Source organism: Asterias rubens, chromosome 6 (genome assembly GCF_902459465.1).
Source record: "Asterias rubens chromosome 6, eAstRub1.3, whole genome shotgun sequence".
Classification (NCBI taxonomy): Eukaryota; Metazoa; Echinodermata; class Asteroidea; order Forcipulatida; family Asteriidae; genus Asterias; species Asterias rubens.
The window spans coordinates 9,586,671-9,609,483 of record NC_047067.1 but is presented as its reverse complement, the minus strand read 5'-3'; the positions used below and the strand labels follow the sequence as shown (position 1 = coordinate 9,609,483).

Below are 22,813 nucleotides of genomic sequence, written 5' to 3'. Positions count from 1 at the left end.
TTTCATTGTGATCGCTAATTTGATTATCATGCACTCTCCAAGATTGCATGCTCATGGCCATTTCTAAACTTATTGTTATTATTATGTGCATCTTGCTGGTTCTATAAGACAATCAGACACGTCGCTGCACAAACAAATTGGTTGTTATATAATGCAATAGTTATAAAAACTCATTTATAATCTTTTTTTTTGATCTTACACTAGATGATTACTGACCCCATTCAAAATTACCAAGTTGTCACATAAAAAAAACACTTGTTCAGTTTGTATCAATTGTTTTCTAAAAATTGTTGTCTAGATCTATGTCAGTTGTAATAAAGCCTTGAATTCTTAGACGGTTTTAATTGGGAAGGACCGCCGTGCCTCTAGTAATCAAAATCAAGAAGTGACGTCAGTGCACCTCTGTACTCCTCCATGGCAACCAATCCTCATCCCCTGTGGATGTGTGGGTTGTTTAAATGTATCATTTATCAAGTACTGTACCATTTAATAGTGACCATCGACTAAAACAGTTGTCCCACATTAGCTTGGCATTTTACAATCACATGTTGGTAGTCATGGTGTTTTATTGCTATTCTCAGCACAAAGAACATTCTAGGCTTTACTAAGATTTGCTGTGGTTACAAAAATTTGAATAAATACATTACAAAATAACATTTATCAAGTACCATTTAATTTTGCCCATTGACTAAAGTAGTTGTCCCTGATTAATCTTGGCATTTTACTATCATGTACATGTTGATAGTCATGATGTTTTGTTGCTATTCTCGGCACAGAGAACATTCTAGGCTGTACTAAGATTTGCTGTGGTTAAAAAAATTACAAAATCATTTATCAAGTACCATTTAATAGTGACCATTGACTAAAGTAGTTGTCCCTAATTATTATTATTATTTTTTTTTTACAATCATATGTTGATAGTCATGGTGTTTTATTGCTATTCTCAGCATAAAGAACATTCTAGGCTTTAAAGGGTTGCTGTGTTTTTTCTAATTTGAATAAATACATAAAATTATAGGATTTGAGGCATTGCATGGTGAGGTATCAATATATATTTGGTTTGCGGTAACACCATGTGTGTATCTAGTTTGTTTTTAGAGAACTGTCTTTCTTTATTCTACTACCGCGGAGTAGATTGTTCGGGTGTTCTGGAGACTTCTCAGTTCTGAAAAGAACTGTCCTGCTTGTTAACTATTACCGGGGCGGATGGTATAAAAAATGGGCTGGGGCTACTACTTTAGCTTATACATGTAGGATCGTAATTAACTGCACTACCGCGGAGTCAGTTTTTAAATTGGTCTCAACGTTTCGACTAGCTTGCTCTAGTCGTCGTCGTATTGAATAAATACATTACAAAATAATGCAACATGGAGTGACAATGTGCCTTGGCAATGTAGATGGGAACTACACATGGGTAGGCATTTGAATAGTGCGTAGGCAATGCTTTATACATGTTAGTGACGTTCAATTTAAAATAATAAACCCCTGTGTCCTTGACAAATCACTCTATCAAAAATGCTTCTCTCTGCCCAGGGAAACAAAAGGGTACTGGCGATAGTCGGGGAATAACTTTTTATGGACTGGCGTCTGTCAAGGGGAAAACATTTTTTTGGGGGAAGACTTTACTTTTTACTTTCTAGAAATTGATACAAAAACTTGTACAATACCTTGTCTTTGAAATCCCTACACATATTTATATATTTATGGTAAATTTTTGAACAGAAGGCCCAAAGGCCAAATATTGCTTCAATGTACAAAGTTAAAAGAATAAAAATCGCACTAAAATATTACAAAGTTCAGTGGCTTCAGTTATACACAGCGAATTGAAAAAGAATTCAATTTGAGACTAGAAAAAATACAAACGAGGAGCGAGCAAGTTAGAGGAGTTCCTCAGAGGAAATATGTAGGAAGCTCATCGAACATCGGATGATGAGATAATAAGATGGCATGCTGCAGGGGAGCTACTTCTCCATGCACGTAAAGAATCATCCAACTCAAAATTCACAAGCCTCTCATTCTGTGACATTATGATGACTTGAGACTAGAAAAAAATACAAACGAGGGGCTAGAACAAGTTAGAGGAATTCCTAACAGGAAACATGTAGGAAACATCGAATGATGAGATAATAAGATGATATGCTGCAGGGGAATTACTTCTCCATGCCGTAGAAAATCATCCAACTCAAGATCTCCTCATTCTGTGACATTATGATGAGCCCCATGCCTTGCAAGTGCTATACTATGATTCTTGCAGTTGCTATCCTATGAATTGAAAAAGAAGTTTACTTGCGACTAGAAAAATATGCAAATGAACACCGAGAGCAAGTTGATGAGATAGTAAGATGGCACGCTGCAGGGGAACTACTTGTACTTGCAAGTAGAGAATCATTCAAAAAATCCACAAGCCTCTCATTCTGCAGGGATGTGATTCTTCCGCTTTATATCGGAATTACGTTTCTTTTTGCCCTAACAATTAAACTACGTTTTTGTTACCCCCCCCCCCCATTTTGTTTTCTTCTTAAAGATCAAATTCTAAAAGAAATGGAGGTATAACCATATTATTATAATAACGCCCCAGATTGCAGATAAGGGCTTTTAAAACTAAAGATAAATATTAATAATATTGGGCTTCATGCTAATAACAAGTTTCCGAGCTTGCATGCTTTCGCGCTTTGCGCTTGGAACTCAGGTCCCTGCATTCTGTGACATTATGATGAGCCCCAATGCCTTGCAGTTGCTAAACTATGATTCTCTTCCCCTTAATGGAAGCACCTGTCTAGTGTAATCCATTTTACCTGTAAGCTGGGAGCATTGACTTTCTAGGGAGACGTGAAAATAATAAGGCATGGGAGTGTAAGCCCAGGATGGTCATAATCATTGAGGCCTTACATGTACGAGTACATGTCTATTGTATTTGCTTTCTTAAAGGCTATGTATATTTTGGTTATGTAACAACTCAACTGTACATGTCAAATTAAAATAAATGCTTTTAGTAAAATGTGTTTTAAGTGAAAGATTTGAAAATGGTCGTCTGCAGTATTAATAAAAATGATTTTTTAATAAAAAAATTAAAAAAATTGTGATGTAAAGAAGCTGAACCTTTCACAATATTCCCCGGGGTTAATTATCAAAATGTTTGACCAAAGATGTGTATCTCTTTACACTTGTTTTTTCGGGTTTGATTGTACAAAAAAGAGAGAGAGAAAAAACCCCCGACGCAACACAACTTCACGTTCTAATGTACTTTGATTTAGTTTAACACAAGGTGTGTCTGTCTGACTGATATTGAAATGTTGCATATATTATTCAGGCGGCACATTTGTCATTTACTTTTCAAACTCTTAGATGAGATGTTAATATGCATGTATGAATAGACACAATTCTCTGACGAAACACCATCATATCGGCTGTCAGGGTTCTTTTCATGCAAACAATGTGTGAGAAAAGAGACAATTCTGATTCTGGTTAATCGATTCCATTTTGTCAGCAGTAAATCCTGGGGAACTCGAGACGGGAATGAAATTGAGTTTTTCTCGTCTCGCATTCATCATCGACGAGGGAGTAAGAGAAAGAGAGAGAGAGAGAGAGAGAGAGAGAGGTGTTGACTGTTGGGAGATGTTGATCGGGGTAGTGGGTAGGGGATGTCTCACTGATCATAATCAATACGGAATTCTCTATAGGCTAGAAGACGCTCTGCTGTACAACCAGGCTATGTTAATAGAGTGTCATGTTAGCACGTTTAGGAGTGGCAAGGGCTGGTTGGAGCATACATGTAGCAGGTAGCCCATGGCACTATATAGGAGCACATCGGGGGCAGGTGTGTTTTCTGATTGTTTGCTTCAATCGCAACGGGTATATGGATTCCCCATGTTTCCCTGAATCCATCAGGCTTCGAAATTACCCATGGCATATGATTTTGTTTCTTTTCTCTTTGTTGTTGTGATCAAGCCTATAAAATAATTTTGTTTCACAATTAATAATTGTAGTAATATTATCCCTTAAAAGGTACTGACACATGTGGTGCCTGGAAATATCCCATGGCATCCACAGCAAGTGCGGCGGTGCCCTGTGCTTTTTACTGTGGTGCCCTTTATAAATTTCCAAATTTTTTTTTCTATTTTTCACGTAGAAGTTCCCCTTATAAGAGCAAAGTTCAAGGTCTACAATCTGCATTAGTCTTGGTGCAAGACGCTGTTATTTACTATCACTCAACATCCGCAGTCCCCCACTCCACTTCTCTGCGCCGTGCATATTACTATCAAACGCTAGCGGGCGCTGTCGGAAACTAATGCCCTCTATCGGTGGAATGGTCGATACTTGATTGTGACAGAATATTATTTTCAAAACTTATTTATAACCAATGATTTTTCTTCTTCACATAATATTATACTAATGTTTTTTTTCATGCAAATTTCTACAGACCAGATTTTATTAAGCTTTGAAGTATTAAAGGCAGTGGACACTATTGGTAATTACTCAAAATATTTATTAGCATAAAACCTTACTTGGTAACGAGTAATGGGGAGAGGTTGATGGTATAAAACATTGTGAGAAACAGCACCCTCTGAAGTGCCATAGTTTTCAAAAAAGAAGTAATTTTCCACGAATTTGATTTTGAAACCTCAGATAGAACTTGAGGTCTCAAATTCAACCATCTAAACGCACACAACTTCGTGTGACAAGGGTGTTTTTTCTTTCATTATTATCTCGCAAGTTCGATGACCAATTGAGCTCAAATTTTCACAGGTTTGTTATTTTATGCATATGTTGACGTACACCAACTGTGAAGGCTAGTCTTTGACATTTACCAATCGTATCCACTGCCTTTAACTACGTGTATGTGACAAAATATGTACAAAGGTCAACACATTGTAGGTCAATAAATATGATAACACACTTAAAGACACTGGACACTATTGGTAATTGTCAAAGACCAGTTTTCTTACTTTCTGTATCTCAAAATATGCATAAAATAACAAACTTGTGAAAATTTGAGCTCGATTGGTTGTCGGAGTTGCGAGATAACTATGAAAGAAAAAATCACCCTTGTCACATGAAGTTGTGTGCTTTCAGATGCTTGATTTCGAGACCTCAAATTCTAAACTTGAGGTCTTGAAATCAAATTCGTGGAAAATTACTTCTTTCTCGAAAACCACTCCACTTCAGAGGGAGCTGTTTCTCACAATGTTTTGTACCACCAAACTCTCCCCATTACTTGTTACAAACTAAGGTTTTATGCTAATAATTATTTTGAGTAATTACCAATAGTGTCCACTGCCTTTAATAGTGTTGCGATGCTTGTAATTGACAAAACTCATGTGCAGGTTGTCACATTGACACATGTAAAAAGGGCAGTGTTTACTCATTTGGAAATAAATTCATGAGTTTTCAATCAAAGAAAGTCTTGAGTTCCTCGTTGGAAATTTCAATTGGAAAAAGTCGCTCGTGCGTGTAGACTGTTTTTCTCACCTCGAGAATTGAATTGGTTTATTACAGACTTGATTCTAGCTATATACATGTACTGTAGTCTGCAAAAAGAATGTTTTTATACAAGTGATATCGTTTTAACTTGTGTGCGAGTGTCCCAGTTGTTTATTAAATAAGAATTGGATCATGTTTACCTCGAAAAAAAAAAAAAAAAAAAAAAAAAAAAAAAAACACCTTGATGTAAGACTAACTGTGTTGTATATTTAAAGACATTATACATCAAATTGTGTGGGTTTCCCCCATTGGTTCTTCTCATTTCCCATCCATCCTGTTATTGGCGCTAATTGATATCAAGGTAGACAAATGCGTCATGGTAATCAGAAACTACCAAAAAGGGAATTCTAAGGCGATATTGTTTTCTTTTTTATAGTTAAAATTACATTCGTAAAAATATGAAGGTAAAACCATACAGAACGTCACAGATTATAGAGTTGGCTTATGAAACCAAAGATAAACAGATGTAAGGTTTCGCGCTTGCCAATCGTGTTCGCTCTGGGTTTTTGTTAACAGCCTATCGCATCCCTGCTTTGTGCACTTCAGTCAGTAATGATATTTGCACAATCTCATCTCACTCTCTTCAATTTTGGTCCATGTAGGGAATGAAATTGATTATGTTTTCAGCTATGCATCAATGAACACTTGACTATATTATGGTATTATGACAGGCAGGCTTCACTGTTTGTAGTGATTTGAGGTGATATGGTGGTCATGCTGGTTTGTAATGGATATTGTATTTTTACATAAATAATCGTGAGTGATTTGGCATTCATCATAGACAAAGTTGCCAAAGAAATAAGGCAAAAACAAAACTGGGTGGTCTGTCTAGTTTTGTAAAAGGAAAATGTTTTGGATAAACTTGGAATAGATTCACTTAATTTTCAGACAGCAGAGAAGAAAAATGTTCTGTGCTGTTTTGTAAGCAGTCGAACTGCAGCCACTGAGATCTAGGGATTGGATTTTAGTTGTGATGACTTTGAGTTGTGAAAAAAACTTTCATTTCTATTGAGTATTGAAGTATACTTAAAGGCAGTGGACACTATTGGTAATTACTCAAGATAATTTTTGGCATAAAACCTTACTTGGTAAGGAGTAATGGGGAGAGGTTGATAGTATAAAACATTGTAAGAAACGGCTCCCTCTGAAGTAACGTAGTTTTCGAGAAAGAAGTAATTTTCTACGAATTTGATTTCGAAACCTCAGATTTAGAACTTTTTCAGGTTTCGAAATCAAGCATCAGAAAGCACACACCTTCATGCGACAAGGGTGTTAAGGAACTTATATTTTGTCCTAAGAATATGCAACGTTAATAAGCATGGATCAAACCTTGAGTTTGTTTAACGTTATCTTATATGGAAAGGATCGTTGTACGTGTTCCTTAAGTGAATTCATACTTGTATCATGGGGGACGATTGACGCACTATGCTCTCTTAGATAAGATTTCTTAAAGGGCACTGGAGAACGTTTGGTAATTACTCAAAATATATATTTAGCTTGAAAACTTAATTGGAGAGCTGTTGATAGTATAAAACATAGTGTGAAACGACCCCCCTCTGAAGTTGTTTTTGAGAAAGAGGTAATTGCTCACTTTAATTTGAGAAAGACTTTACAGATGAGTATATTTAGTTGGAACTGGAAACTAATGGGGTTTCATGTTATATTCAGAATCAAAATGAAAGAATCAAAAACATAAGAAAGACTTTACTATAACATGAAAACATTTAGTTGGAACTAGAAAACTAATGACATCACTCGTGGGGGTTTCAGAATAAAAATAAATTTATTGATTTCATAACAAACACTGAGTGCAATGTGTTTGTACAGTCCTCCATTGATGTTGTTTCTCCTGACTTTTTCTTTTCTGCTTGAGAGCGGCGATGGAGATGGCCATGGGATAAATCAATTTAGTGCTTCTTGATTTGATTATAACAGCACAAATCACATATCACAGGTCAGTTGTGTCATTAGCACAAAATGTGAATCGTCATGTACAGTACAGTGGATGGAGAGATAAAGTGGAGGGAGAAACAGCTACACGGGGATAGAATTAAACTCTGAGTCATTTGTCCTATTCAAACTTGAACAAACACTGTACAAAAACCATTGGAATTTTGTAATTTCCTCAATTTTTTTGTGAAGTTACAGTCGCATGTCTGAATTAATGATTTGATTAGTGAACCGAGTTCTTTAGATTCTAAAACACTTATTTTAAGCTTAAGTGCAAAAAAAAAAAAAACTTGATCTGCACCAACGCCCTGTTATTTAATTAAGAAGAAAAAACCCAATACAATTTAGAGTTTTCAACTGCAACTGAAGTCATGTGGGATGGAATTTATCTATCTCAATGCATAAATAAACATCATCGATTAGTAGTGACGTCATTTTAGCAGGGTTCCTAGTGTAGAGGTCAAAAGAAGGTTGGTCATTGGCCCATCTTATGCGCTGCGTGTACGTAGCTGCGCATTTCTATTGTTTGGCCACTGATTTACTTCTAGAATGAGAGCATGATGACGTCAATGCATAAGGTTCATTGATTTTACTACTAGTGTCCACAGCTATGTTAGCATATTTTGCAGACTCTGTACATGTATGCCAGTGATTTTTGTTTTGTTTTGACAGAGCACAGGAAAATTCTGAGTATACAGTATACAGTGCAAACACACATCGGTGGATATGGGTAAACCCAAAATATATATTCGTTATCCCCGATGCAAATTTTCATCTCCACTGTATGTATGTATTAAACATTCTATGTACAGGTGCAAGACTACACTGCTAAAAATGGTATTCTTGAAACGAGAAAAACATCTTATTTTGAGAATATATTTCTTGTGTCACTCCCTAGGCTAGGGAGTGAAACAAGAAATATATTCTCAAAATAAGATGTTTTTCTCGTTTCAAGAATACAATTTTTAGCAGCGTACACGCAGTATAGTAGGCCTATGTAATTTGCCGCTGTAAACAAAAACCACAAATCAATTTGAGGAATAGGAATGAGGCGAATGGTCGGAATCTTGAGATGTTAAACAAGCCACCTTCCCTAGATACCTCTCCCTCCCACGCAGTCTTCCTAATAATCACTGGGTTTAATTGATGATACGTAACGGAGGAAAGTGATTTATCAGGGTCTGGAGTTGATGTCAAATATTGCTCACCACACAACATGATTAGCTGATTAAAAAATGGGGTTTTATCCTGGTATAAGTCTTGTACGCTGTGCTCGCAAGGTTAAATTTGGCGTCATTATTGTTGATTGTTTCCCACTATTTTTGTTGGTGGTTTTTTTACTCATCTCTATTCAATCATTTCCTACATGACTCAACACAGTACCATATGCTCAAGCTATTGTTATGTTTTTATGTCTGTTTTGAATTGAACATCTTGCTAACATTCCTGGCTTTTTGAAGTTTTCTCTTCTGTTTCCTTTTACTATACAAATAAACATACTTCTTGTATACTGTACTTCTTAATTTTTTCTTAATTGTCAATCAAAATGTGAGGCACCAACCTCAAGGATTTTGAAAATCTAGAAACACTTCTGCCGTTGACAGCGTGCGTCAAAATGGCAATACTTTGACGTCATGTGTGGGAGCACTGGGAGTTTGCTTTGTCATACCTCCATGCTGCAACAAAACGGCTTTACAAATTGGAGCTCCCACTAAAATGATGTACATGTAGCATGATGAGTGATGACGTTACAGAGCTTTTCGCGAATATTTCTGAAAAGCACTTGATAAGAATATTCAAAATCTGTTTTATACTCATGTGAAACCAATTTCCGTATTGAATGAAAAACATTTGAAATAGATTCAGAAAAGATCACGACTCGCCGTTTTGGAAGGTCTTTTTAAGATTTCAAAATAAATGTGTTAATGAAACTAAATTGAGTTTTAAAGCAAAATTGAACTGAAATGGAAATGATATAAAATAATAACAGTGGCTGCTTATATAATACATGCAGCGCTTAAATCCATTACTCGGTGACGGTCTTTGTTCCTACACTAGACCCCTGGTCACATGGCTATTTATTTCACACTTTAAACCATCCCAGCTCTCTTGGGATACAACCTGTGCCGCCATATTATGTAGCACACCAAACTAACATTCTGAAAATTTAAGTTCTTTTAATTTGATTGTGAACAACATTTTTGTCCCTCTATCAATCTTGAGTTTTGGGAAGTTTAGTTCTTGGCGTTAATAGTACATGTAAAAGCAGCACACACTAGTAGTACAGGTCTTAGGGTTTGTGCATGTACACTTTATACCCAATACGTAACAGGGTTGTCTATAAATAAAATTTACAAATAACTAGTTCTTAGAGCATTTTATTAATTGGTTTATTGTTAAAAACACATTGCAGCCAAAGGCTGAATTACATGCAATTTACAAAGAAGAAAAATGCAATATTAAAACTCAGGCAGTCTGAGACAAAATTTTACAAGAGCATGTCAGAATAATGTCTCGATAGGCTTTACACTTCTCCCCCCCCCCCCTAAAAAAAAAGGTGATGCTACATGCTACCAATAGGATAGCTTTATGTATTCTACATACATTGATAATATCATCTGCTGTGGCGTGTATAATAAGCTTACTGTATTACTACAAACTGGAACACTGTACATGTACTTCCCTCAACACCACCCAATTCTTGTCACTTAAATAATTTTTCATTCTGGATTTGCAAATCAGTTTGCGAAAACCTTATTTTGCCAGTGGGCTTAAGTAACGACTTTCTATACTCTGTAATTGCTGTATAGTCCATCTGAATCATGGATCTATCCGTGGCCTGGGTTGTTAATTTCCTGCCATTTGTTTGCTTGGATCCTGTTTGCCTGGGCACATAATTAACAAATCCTACTACGCCAAGGATGGTTTTTGTCCCTGGTGACTCTCGTCTCCAAGCAGTGCTATATAACTGTTGCTCGTTCTCCCTGATTGAATTCTTGTGACAGTGATTCTGACAGCTTGAGAGCAATTTTAATAGAGCTGCTTAAACACAACAACTAGGCTAAGCATAACAAAAATACGCTTACCAGGATAAGGTTACCAGCCAAACTACCACGTCAAAAATACAATTTGTGACTGGTATCCTGCTCATTTCTGCTTAGCAGAACATTTTCAAGCAATATTCTCTGGTGAAGCAGCTCTATGAAATTGGCTCCTGGTGTCTCCTTCTCATACAGTTTTTATCTACAAGAAAACAAATATTTACAGTGATGCTGCAGAGTTCTGTTATTGTTGTATATGAAGTGATTTATGTATAAAGACTATTTCTGGTCTTGAATATCTTCCAATTGATTTTTCATTTATTGTTTTTTGTATGAATGGAACTAGCTGTTGCTAATTGCTTACCAACCAAAGGGACCTACATGTACATGTATAGTGACAAAGGCAAACAAATTTAATGGCCTGATGTTTCGACCCTAGCAGAGTCTTTCTCAAAGGTTTTAAAACGATTTTTTTTTTCAATGTACATTTTGTACATTTTGTACACACTTTTCAACAATGCATGTCAATCTCTGCCTTTCAGTACATTCATACGTGCAATGTACAGACATATTATGGTGTGTTGTACTAATTAATGTGACATAACAGGTACAGGTATTGTGTTTGAAGTGGAACTCACAGTAATGTCAAATTTACATAAGTACAATACGTGTATGTTCCCTTAATATATAAGCCTTAATGCAATGCGTTAGTCTCTAATTAATTTGGTTTGAGTTTCCGGCTAGGGGTTGTCAAATTTAGTGAAAAACATCAGGCTTCACTGGTAGGATGCATGGTTCAGCCCTCGAAGTAACCCACGGTGCCCACAGCAATTGCCTTGGTGCCTTGTGCATTTGCTGGCTGGCTGTGGTGCCCTGAAAATTTTAAATACAAATTTACAATTTCCCCTTATAAAATTGCCCCATTGTCAATTCAAGAACGAAATTCCAAATAAGATAAAGACGAGAAACATTTTTGTGAGCTTCCGTAAAATTCAAGTTAAAGGAACATTACAGAATTTGTTTTGCTAGCAAAAAAAGTTGCTGGCAGTGTTAGCACTTTATGTTATCCACCATATACATAAACTGACAAACCTGTAGAAGTTTGAGATTGATCGGCCATCTGGGTCACGAGAGAATAGTGAAACACCGATTTCAAATTTTCCACTGCACCGATGCCAAAACAAAACCGAACGCTCACTGAGCGATAAACTCCAGATATCAAATATGAAATTTCAGACAGAAATATTTCAAGGGATTTTTTCTACTATCATCGTGATTAGAACGTGTTAGTTTTATGTAAATCTGTGATCTTCACGATTTTTGCTTCTTACCAATTCTGTAACGTTCCTTTAAGACTTCATTTGACGCCTACACTGATGTGTATTAAGCACTGTACACTCCCGAGTTTTGTGAAAACAAAATTCACAAGCAAATCACTTTGGTGTGATTCGAACCCACAACCTTTGCATTGCTAGAGCAGATGTCTTACCACGAGGGGCTTTTCTCAAACCTCGGCTTAGGCTACGGCTCAGGCTCCGCGTGCTGGTACAATCAGCAATACGCGCTGAAAATGCAGGTTAAAGGCCAAGCTGCGTACACAGCGCGTGGAGCCTAAGCCTGAGCCGGAGCCCAAGCCAAGGTTTGAGAAAGGCCCTAGACCATCGACATTAGCCCGGTGGCTAGAGGCAGTTCAAATCCCATTTGTCATCAGTGGGTACTACAGTCATTTAATAGATGCTATTTTGTGCATCAGCGATAAAGAAGATAAAGCGTTTTTACCCCGATACATGTATGTACACCTAGATGCTTGTGGTTGTTTGAATCCTATTAATAAATAAATTGATAATTGATATTTTTTTCTTCTGTTTGTCTGCAGTGGAGGAAGACGATTCTGAAGGGTTAAAGAAGTCACAGACCGGACGTAGAACTCAACTACCAGCACCTCAGCCAGACACCAGCGGACTCAGTCTCTGGAACATTCTCAAGAAGAACATTGGCAAAGATCTGTCTAAGATTGCTATGCCAGTCGCACTCAACGAGCCACTCAGCATGCTTCAGGTTGGTTCAGTTTTCAGCTTTAAACCCTTTAGAGACCATAGCGGCCAGAAGTGGCCTGCACTAAAATGGCCGAAGCAGCCGCAAACGGTCGCAAGATTTGATCTACTTCCATTCACATATACAGGTCAAAGTAACGGTCATGTCCGGATATTATATTTTCCAATGTAGAATGTTATCATAGTATCCCAATTTAAAAAAAAAAAAGCAGTTTATTTGTGTTATTTTTGTTGACATTTTTGCTGACAAAATTTGATTTTAAAAAGGGTTTTCTCATTCAGTGGTATCACAGTCCTTTACAGAATTGGATTAGTATGGGCAACATGAAGGCGAACATTTTGTTATTTTCTATTATATTTTTCTTTAAATGAAACCATGGATGCCTCATTATAGTGAACCCTAAGCCTGAGGAAACCTGTTAACAAGCTTGCTACGTGAACTAGAAACACTGGGGTCAACATCTAAACTATGTTAAGAAGCACTGTGGTGCGATTTTGGCTTTTCATTTGTATTGCTCACCATGCACTTGCCTATGACAGAAATCCTGCATTGTTTTTCTTGTTTTTTTTTTATGCAAGTTGCCAGACACACAAGGCCTGAAGGCCACTTCAAGGTGTGTGTTGTAAAATATTTTTCCAGAGGCCGTTGCCACCTACTCCTTGGGCTGAAACAGGGTTACCCCTTTTACAGTCCATATGGATGTAGGCTTGGGTATTATCAGTCCAAAAAAGCCTGGCCAGTAGAGCAGAAAGCACTACCTCCCCAATTTTATGTAGCAAGTGTCACGACCGGGATACGACCCACACTCTGCTGATCAAACACCATAGCTTGAATACGGTGCTCTCAACCGCTCGGCCACTACAAGCCACTAATATTTGTTGTTCAACAAATATGTTGTTTCTATTTCCAAAAATAACAGACATGATGTTACACCTACACTAAATTGTGATTTCAGAAAAAGAAAAAAAGAATTTGCTCAGAGAAGATCAGCAATGTATTAAAAACAAATTTTGAGGATACATAAGGTATCATTACCACTCTTAGAAATTGTTTTTTTATGCAAAGTGGAAATATTGGTAAATGCTTAGGACACTGGAAACTATTGGTTATTGTCAAAGACCAGTCTTCTCACTTGGTGTATCTCAACATGCATAAAATATCAAACCTGTGAAAATTTGAGCTCAATTGGTCGTCGAAGTTGCGAGATACTAATGAAAGAAAAAATACCCTTGTCACACGAAGTTGTGTGATTTCAGATGCTTGATCTAGAGATATCAAAATCTGATTCTGAGGTCTCAAAATCAAATTCGTGTAAAACTACTTCTTTCTCGAAAACTACGTTACTTCAGAGAGCGAGTCATTTCTCACAATGTTTGATACTATCAACAGCTCCCCATTGCTCGTTTCCAATTACGTTTTTATGCTAATAATTATTTTGAGTAATGACTAACAGTGTCCACTGCCTCTAAGGAGTATCAGTATGAGAGCATTCTTGATAACTAACTTGTTTGGTCTTGTTACTTCTTACCAGGTGTTGGCTGAAGAGTTGGAGTACAGCGAGCTTTTGGACAAAGCGGCCGAGACGGATGATCCTTATAAGAGGATGGTCTATGTGGCATCATTCGCCGTCTCCAGCTACGCCTCGACGTACTACCGTGCTGGTACTAAACCATTCAATCCATTACTTGGAGAAACTTATGAATGTGTTAGGGAGGATAAAGGCTTTCGCTTCATGGCCGAACAGGTGGGTCTGTTTGATGGGTATGAAATCCATTCCATTCCACTGTATATCAGGGCGCAATTACATAATTCTGCCTAAGCAGAAAATATTGCTTACACATTTTTGGCTGAGCGGAGATGAGCAAGATATAGGCACTTTTTTGTGTTTCTGCTGAATATTGTACATGTACTTGTTATCAGCTTTTGGTTTTGCTGTTTCTATCATATTCAATCATGGTTTATTTTGTAATATCGTTGCATTGCCATGCTACTTTTGTTTCCGTTTTTTTCCCCCCTATGCATTTGTATTTTCTGTATTTTCTGTATATGTATATAAATGTACCAAATGAAATGTCATCTATCACAATTCACAAGGTTCACAACTCACAAAGTTTGATTAGCTCTTATTCTGAACTTATTGTATTTATCAGGCCTGTGAAATCTCCGCTTTAAAGTAGATTACCAACTAGACTCCCGAGGTTGCCCGGCAGCTAGAGGCAGTTCGATTCCTATGTTTCGGCAGCGGGTACCGCAACAATACAAGAGATGTTAAATTTGCATTGAGATAAAGAATATTAATTTTTTTCTTTTTACACCCATACACCGATGTGTACTGTACTGTATACCTTGTATTCTGCATTTACGGTTTTGCAATAATAATCCCGATGTACTGTAAATCCTTGTCTTCAGGTATCTCATCATCCCCCAGTCTCAGCGTGCCACTGCGAGAGCAAGAATTTCATCTACACCCAGGATGCACGTATCAAAACTAAATTCTGGGGCAAATCTATGGAGATTATCCCAGCTGGGAATGTCAACATCAAAATTCCAAGGTAACTCAACAAAATAACCCTCCCGATTTAGTAAAAAAGTATTGATAAAAAACCAGGTAGCATAGGCAGGTCTGTCACTGACTGTGTAAAGGGAAGGTATGCCTTTGATAATCACTCTTAAAGTTAACTTTTGTGGAAATTTTTTTATTGCTTTTTCAAAAAATTTGCAGGTGTGTATTTGTAGGTAATCAATAAATTTATCAGTCAGTCAACAACAGAAAAATTCAAACTTAACAAATATTGGTAAAGATTCTGAAGATTGGTTTAAGAATATTCTCAGTCACAATGGCCTGTTTAAAGACACTGGACACTATTGGTAATTGTCAAAGACTAGCCTTCGCATAAAATAACAAACCTCAATCGGTCATCGAACTTGCAAGATAATAATGAAAGAAAAAAACACCTGTATAACACAAAGTTGTGTGCTTTCAGATGCTTGATTTTGAGACTTCAAATTCTAAATCTGAGGTCTCGAAATCAAATTCGTGGAAAATTACTTCTTTCTCGAATACTATATTACTTCAGAGGGAGCTGGTTCTCACAATGTTTTATACTATCAACATCTCCCCATTACTCTTGCAACTTTGATGACCAACCGAGTCCAAATTTTCACAGATTTGTTATTTGATGCATATGTTGGGAAACACAAAGTGAGAATACTGGTCTTTGACAATATTACCAAAGGTTTCCAGTGCCTGTAAGTACATTGTAGCAGCCCACTAGAGTGTTTTAGTGATATGTAGAATTGAATTGCCTAACAACCAGATTAATGTGGCCGTCCTCCTTTAGGTACAACGATCACTACAAGTACAACAAGGTGACCAGTTGTGTACATAATATACTGAGTGGAGAGAGATGGCTCGACCACTATGGGGAAAGTTTAATAACCAATGGACGTATTGTCTGCAAGCTGACATTCACTAAGGTAGGCCAGGTAGAGTTGTTTGCCCTGCATGGCAGTATGGTTTGGCTGCCAGGGCCAAAGTTCATAGAGCTGCTAAGCACAAGGATTTGCTAAGAATGAAATTTATTTCTTGATAAAAAAAAAAGGATTACCAACCAAACCTTTTACTGGTATTATAGCTGGTGTTTGCTTATCCTGAAATCACGTTAAAATTTGGATTGTATCCTGTTTTTATCAATGCAAACATTTCATGCTAAGCAAATTTTTGTGCTTAGCAGCTCTATGAAACTGGGCCCAGGCATTCAGCCATGGCTTGAATCAGGTAAACCCTTTAGAGACTATTCATGTCTGTAAAATCATCACCATTGGCTCATACGTGGCTATAATTGTTGAATTTTTTGGTGCAATTTTTCCTTGTAAAAATGTAAAAGTGTCTGAAAAAGTAAAATGAAACAGAATTGTTGTTTTGTTTCAGAAACATAGATACTTTGTTTACGTGAACAACTCATGAGAAAATGTCAATTTTGGTTGTACTTTGACCTTTTGAGTTGAGTGGAAGTATGTCAGATCTTGCAGCCATTGTTGACCACACCTGGCATTTTGGTGCAAGCTGTTCACGGTCGCTATGGTCTCTGAAGGGTTAGGGTCATCTACTTGCACAATTTGTGTTTGGATTGATAAGAGTGCTTTGATAGTTGAAACGGTGTTTTGAGTGTTTGTAAATAACCTACAGGGACCTTTTTTGGATTAGATCTCACTGGAATTTAGTTCTTTGAATATCGACTTGTGTGTTAAACAACTATTAATAATAAAGTCACTCATTTACATGCATTTTGTGACAGGTATGATAGGGGTGTGCTGTGTTTGAATTATGAGACCTATTTTAAAGCACCTTGTAAAAGTTTATAATATAAGGAGCTGCTGCGCAATCTGCAGCGAACCATACCAGGAACAACACTGGTGCAAAACCCTTTCTCTTAATGATAAGTCCATTGGACATTTTATACAACACACATGCATAAATACCCTAGACAGTTTCTCTACCCCCATTGGTGGAGAGCGCGTCACGTGGGTGTGCATAAACCTTTTGTTAATGCACACTGGAGCTCTGTTTATGCACACTGAGCTGGCTTATGCATGTCAGGCACGCAAGATTATCACGCGGAACACGCAAACCATAGCTATCAGCGCGTTATCTAAGCGTGCGCACGTACACACAACCCACGCGCCTCGAACAGATTCTTCATAAAGTTTTGGAAAACAAAATTTCAAACCTTGAATTTTCAATTGTTAAAGTGTCTATAACTGTATTTGTTAAGGTTTTTAAACAAAAGGGCATATATGAATGGGAATAAAAAGGTAGTGACTCGTTCTTCAACGTCCGTTTAAGACCTTGCAGGGTCGTTGCCGTGCGATAAAGGCCCTCGCCTTAGGCTCGGGCCTTCATCACACGGCCGCCGACCCTGCTGGCTTTAAACGTACGTTAAAGAACTCGTCGCTACCCTTTTATTCCCTTAATCATGACCAAAACTGTTTCAAGACAAAACAACAATACATATCAGGACTTGAACCCACTCTATGCTGAACAGAACATTGAAACTTAAGTCCAGTGCGCTAGTCTGCTTGACCACGAAATGCCACAAGCAATTTCTTTACTGGATTGTGAACGGACCGCACTGATACGCCTTTCTTAATATTTATGCATGACGTCATAATTCTTACCCCAAAATGAGGCTATGGGCGCACGTTGGCCATCACTTGCAGTGGCTGCGCCCATAGCCTCGTTTTGGATTAGTATTGTGACGTACCTCATGCATGAATATTAAGAGCGGCGTATTGGGTTCAGTCTCTGTCACTGTACAATGTGTTATACTGCCGTATATTATTATATTTATTAAAGCAAACAATAGTAAGACCTGACATTTCGACCCTAGCAATGTCTTTTTTGAAGTTTTTTTTTCTTCTTTTTTTTCCTCTTTTTAAAATTTTTGTTTTAAAGCAAACGAGCAAGACTCTGCTTGGGTCAAAATGTCAGGCCATTAACGATTCTTTTTTTTTCATACCATGGGTCCCTTTGGTTGATTAGCAGTTTGCAACTTCAATCATTTCATTTCATTTTATTGGCCAGCAATGTGAAAAATCACATTACAAAATTGCAAATCAGACATCAGATACATTGTATAACATGAGATACAAAATTCTTCTATTCCTAACCAGGCGAGTTACTGGAGTAATCGAAGGCATGAGGTACACGGTGTGATCACAGAAGATGGACAAGTTATTCATGAGCTGTTTGGGAAATGGAACGAGGGTATCTACTGTGGGAGATCTGCCTCTGCTAAATGCATATGGCGTACAGGTGAGATGGCATTCTTTGACACTAACATTACATAGGGGTGGACTTTTGTTGATAAAACTCGCTTTTTCATTTCAACAAAGTGATCTCTGTTTAGGAAACAATTACTCATTAGATGCAAGAATGAAAACATGGTGACAGTCCTGTAGGGATGAAGAAGTCTGCTTTACTTAAGTTAAAGGGTAATCACTCTTAGAATGACATGTAATGGCTAAATACTATAGAAGCTTTGATAGTATACAGCATTTTGAGAAACATTTCACTTTGAAGTAATGTGGTTGTGTGAAAAGATATCAGTTTATATTCCCCAAAATTTGAATCTGAGAAGGGTTAATGTCGTAAGAAAAGGGACCATCGTTTAAAATGAAATGTTCACATGTTAGTTTTATTGTGTAGAATCAAATAGTAAAGAAGCAAGTAGAGTTTCTTGTGTTCTAATTCCACTGGGATCTGATGTAACCAAGTTACCACAGTCCACAGTGAATGATTGGCAAATCCCTCTCTAACCTAATGTAATGATTAACATCACTGCCTCTCTGTAGAGGTTCACTAACCCAGATGTGTACAACTTAAAACCCTCTTGAAATGAATTCCAATCACCTTGATGTCACCGCTAATGCTCTTAATGCAATCCGTGGATACCTTCTGATCATTGGTACTGATTAAACTCTCATATGTGTGTGTATTGTGGGTAGTGTGTAGAATGGAACTACATTATGCAAGGATGTTGCTAACGTAATGGTTCCATTAATTGTCCGGCACTGTTCCCACAAAGTGACATATGTGCTCAACACTTAAATATTCTGTGATTGGAGAAAATCACAGTTGGAGTAATTATTTTTGCTGTTTCAGAGATGACTTTCTACTTTTTGTTTGTTCTTTAAAGGCAAAGTATGCATTTTTTTTATTTTATTAGAACTGCTCATTTGTTTTTATTCAACTAAATGGATACATACATGTACATCTGTATGTGTGTTCATGCAGGAGAGTATAACGCTTTTAAGATTCTAACTTTGGGGGCATAAAAACTGACACATTTATAAGTGAAATGTTTCTCAAAATGCTTTACACTTCAGAAAGATGCTGTAGGCTTCTAACCAATAGTTTTTGTTGCCAATTATTCAAGAGTCATAACCAATCATATACCTTCAGTTAAAGACACTGGACACTTTTGGTAATTGTCAAAGACTAGTCTTCACAGTTGGTGTATCTCAACATTCGCATAAAATAACAAACCTGTGAAAATTTGAGCTCAATCGGTCGTCGAAGTTGCAAAATATTATTGAAAGGAAAAAAACACCCTTGTCGCACCATGAAGTTGTGTGCTTTCAGATGCTTGATTTTGAGACCTCAAATTCTAAATCTGAGGTCTCGAAATGTGGAAAATTACTTCTTTCTCGAAAACTACGTCACTTCAGAGGGAGCTGTTTCTCACAATGTTTTATACTACATATCAACCTCTCCCCATTACTGTAATCAAGAAATGTTTTATGATAATAATTATTTTTAGCAATTACCAATAGTGTCCACTGCCTTTAACAATTGTTTGGTTTTGGTTTTGTGATCTTGCAGGATCTATGCCAGAGAATCATCGCATGTACTATGGCTTCACTCGGTTTGCTATAGAGTTGAACGAGTTAGATCCAAATACCAAGCATCTCTTACCTCCTACGGACGGACGACTCAGACCAGATCAAAGGTACGGCACACCATGGTTTAATTTCCTGATTCACTGTTTACATGTTCAATGATTTAGCTAGTCTGTTGGTGAACAAACCAACCTGGTTGGCATGGACAGCCGAATGTGAGCAAATGGAATGAGCTTCTCGCCGGTCTAGGAAAGTCGATCTCGTTGCCTGTCTTCAAAAGCCTCCTCAAGACATTTCTGTTCCTAAACCCATCCTCGTTTGTTTGTTTTTCTTTATGTCCTAGTCTCATGTAAATGATCTGTCTTCCGTAGAGCGCTATATAAATGCTTCTTATTAATATTATTGTTGTTAAAATATTTAATGTTTTAGCAGATAGCATTTTGATACAAGCCGCTTGCAGCCACTATGATCTCTATAAAGGTTAATAAATGGTCAGTCACTGATTTAACAAGTATAGTAAATATTGATCATTAGAATCCATTAATCTGATTGGTTAAAAATGGAGTCATGGAAATAGCTGGGCCCCCTTTTTCCATCAAGATGACGTCATAGTTAACTATGCCTGGGGCATAGTCAATCGAAATCGACTGTGCCCGCCCTGAAAATGACATTCGCAATTAGGTCGCTTATGTGTACAGCATGTATGACTCACGTTCTGTGTCATGGTAGTCAGGGTTTGTTGGTTAGAAGAATCTTTATTCGGTATATAAAAGAAATATTGACTGCTTAATAAGGGGGATTCCCTTCTAGCATAGTCATGGTTTTGACGTCACCTTGGGCCTATAATTTCAACTGTGCCCCTCATAGCAGTCATTATTTCTATATTATATACCTCATGTATAGAATACTCAAATCTGTTTAGTTAAAAATGGAGTCATGGAAATAACTACGCCCCCTTTTTCTATCAAGATGACGTCGTAGTGACTATGGCCGCCTTGAAAATAACGCAACTATGATATGTAGAATGTACGACTAGTGTTCTGTGTCATGTTGCGACCTTTTTTCGCAGACGACGTTTCACCGTATTCAGTGTTGTAGATTAGAAGAATCTTTATTCGGTATATAAAAGAAATATTGACTGCTTAATAATCAGGGAACAGTTAAAATTATAGGCCCTCGGTGATGTCAAAACCATGGCTATGCTCTCAGCTTCGCTTCGGGCATAGCCATGGTTTTAACATCACCTTGGGCCTATTATTTCAACTTTGCCCCTCATAGCAGTCAATATTTCTATACTATACACTATTTGTACATAAGTACTTATTGTAAAATGATGTCTGTTTCCATGTAGAAAACTTGAGGATGGTGATGTGATGGGGGCGGAACGTGAGAAACAGAGACTGGAAAGTTTACAAAGAGAGCGAAGGAAATGGAGGGAAGAACAAGGCAACAGCTATGAGCCCAGATTCTTCCGGTAAGTTTTCCTTTCACTTATCAATTCTGGTTGTGAAGGCAAGAACTCTCAGAAAAAAAACTTAATCACTGTACTAGCCAAGAACCCAATGGAGAGAGAAGACAAGGAAGGAAGTTTTAGTTGTATATGTGGGAGGAAAACCCAGGAGAATTATTTTAGGGAAAACCCACGCAGTCAGGTAGGGACTGAAAACCCAATTGTCATATTGCTGCCGGGGCACTATAGTGCCCCGGAGCAATATGAACCGGGTCCTTGAAGGCGATGAAAGATACCACTACAACAACCGGACAGCCCAAAGTTTATAAGAGTGTTGTGGAGGCCTTTCTGAAGACTGGGCTTGAGTCCACTCTGAAGCCCCTTCACTCAACGGGAGAAAAACCAACATTCCTGGCAGAGTGTTCTCAATGTTTGTGAAATATTACAAAATGAGCTTCTCGTGAAAGGACAGAATTCTTGTTACATGTTCACACACTCCTTGGGAAACGCTAAAGTTTTTGCATTTGTATTACAGAAACTGTTCCAAAGTTAACATAAATGATTAAAGTCATCAGTATGTATTCTGACTGTCTGTGACAATGATTGTAGATGCTCATTTTGTATCAAATGCTGACAAGTGTTCACCTTTTTCCCTTCTCAATCCTCAGACTCGCCAAGGAGAATGGCAAAGAAGTGTGTGTTTTTAAGGGTGACTACTGGGATTTGAGACGAGACCCTGGATTCAAGCACTTAACTTGTACAGAGCTCTGGTAGTAAGTTGTCTACTATTCTAGAATCCATTCAGAAGAAAACCCTTTATAAATAACGACTGCTGTCCGAACAGAGCTCTAGTAGCAAGTCTAATGTTATAGAAAAGACGATCAGAGCATACTGATCGAAACGTCGAGTTAATCCAACGGTTCTTTTCAGAACCACCCCAACTCATTTAGAGATTGTTATTACATGGTGTTACCGCAAACTTTTCTATATCTTACTTCCACCATGCAAAGTTTCAAATCCTACAAGTCTAATGTTCCTGTGATGGAAATACCATTTCTTCAGGAATATCTTAAAGCAGAGCACTGGTGGCAAGTCTACTGTATGTGGCGTACATTTGGTCGACTACTGCCCGCAACGTACATGTGCAGTGAAGCACTCACTCAAACGACTCGTTTGGAAGTCTAGTCAACCATCGGTACCACGGTGGTCACGGTGGTGTCACTGGTACCCCTTTAGGCTTTACACATGTAAGCATGAAACATGCTATTGGGACCGCTGAAGAAACCATGGTCATTATTTACATGTAGGCTGGTTCCAAATGGTCGACCACAGTAGTCAACCAATGGTCGTCCAGCCTGGGTTCGAGTCAAAACAGTCAAACTTTAGTTGACCATGGTGCACACTCGAATTTGAGCGTTTTACTTTAAGATGCAAG

At 37.6% G+C, this 22,813-nt stretch overlaps 1 protein-coding gene across 4 annotated transcripts in view; it reads left to right on the top strand.

Moving 5' to 3' along the window:
- LOC117291170 (oxysterol-binding protein-related protein 6-like) overlaps positions 1-22,278 on the top strand; it is a 61,594-nt gene extending 39,316 nt beyond the window's left edge. For all 4 annotated transcript variants that reach the window (XM_033772741.1, XM_033772742.1, XM_033772739.1 and 1 more), the window contains 8 exons: positions 12,349-12,530; positions 14,059-14,271; positions 14,937-15,079; positions 15,869-16,004; positions 18,201-18,342; positions 19,912-20,038; positions 21,280-21,402; positions 22,047-22,278. In XM_033772741.1, coding sequence (XP_033628632.1) covers positions 12,349-12,530; positions 14,059-14,271; positions 14,937-15,079; positions 15,869-16,004; positions 18,201-18,342; positions 19,912-20,038; positions 21,280-21,402; positions 22,047-22,152 — 1,172 coding nt within the window. In that variant the 3' untranslated portion in view covers positions 22,153-22,278. The remainder of the gene's footprint in view (positions 1-12,348; positions 12,531-14,058; positions 14,272-14,936; positions 15,080-15,868; positions 16,005-18,200; positions 18,343-19,911; positions 20,039-21,279; positions 21,403-22,046) is intronic.
- The last annotated feature ends 535 nt before the right edge of the window (positions 22,279-22,813 follow it).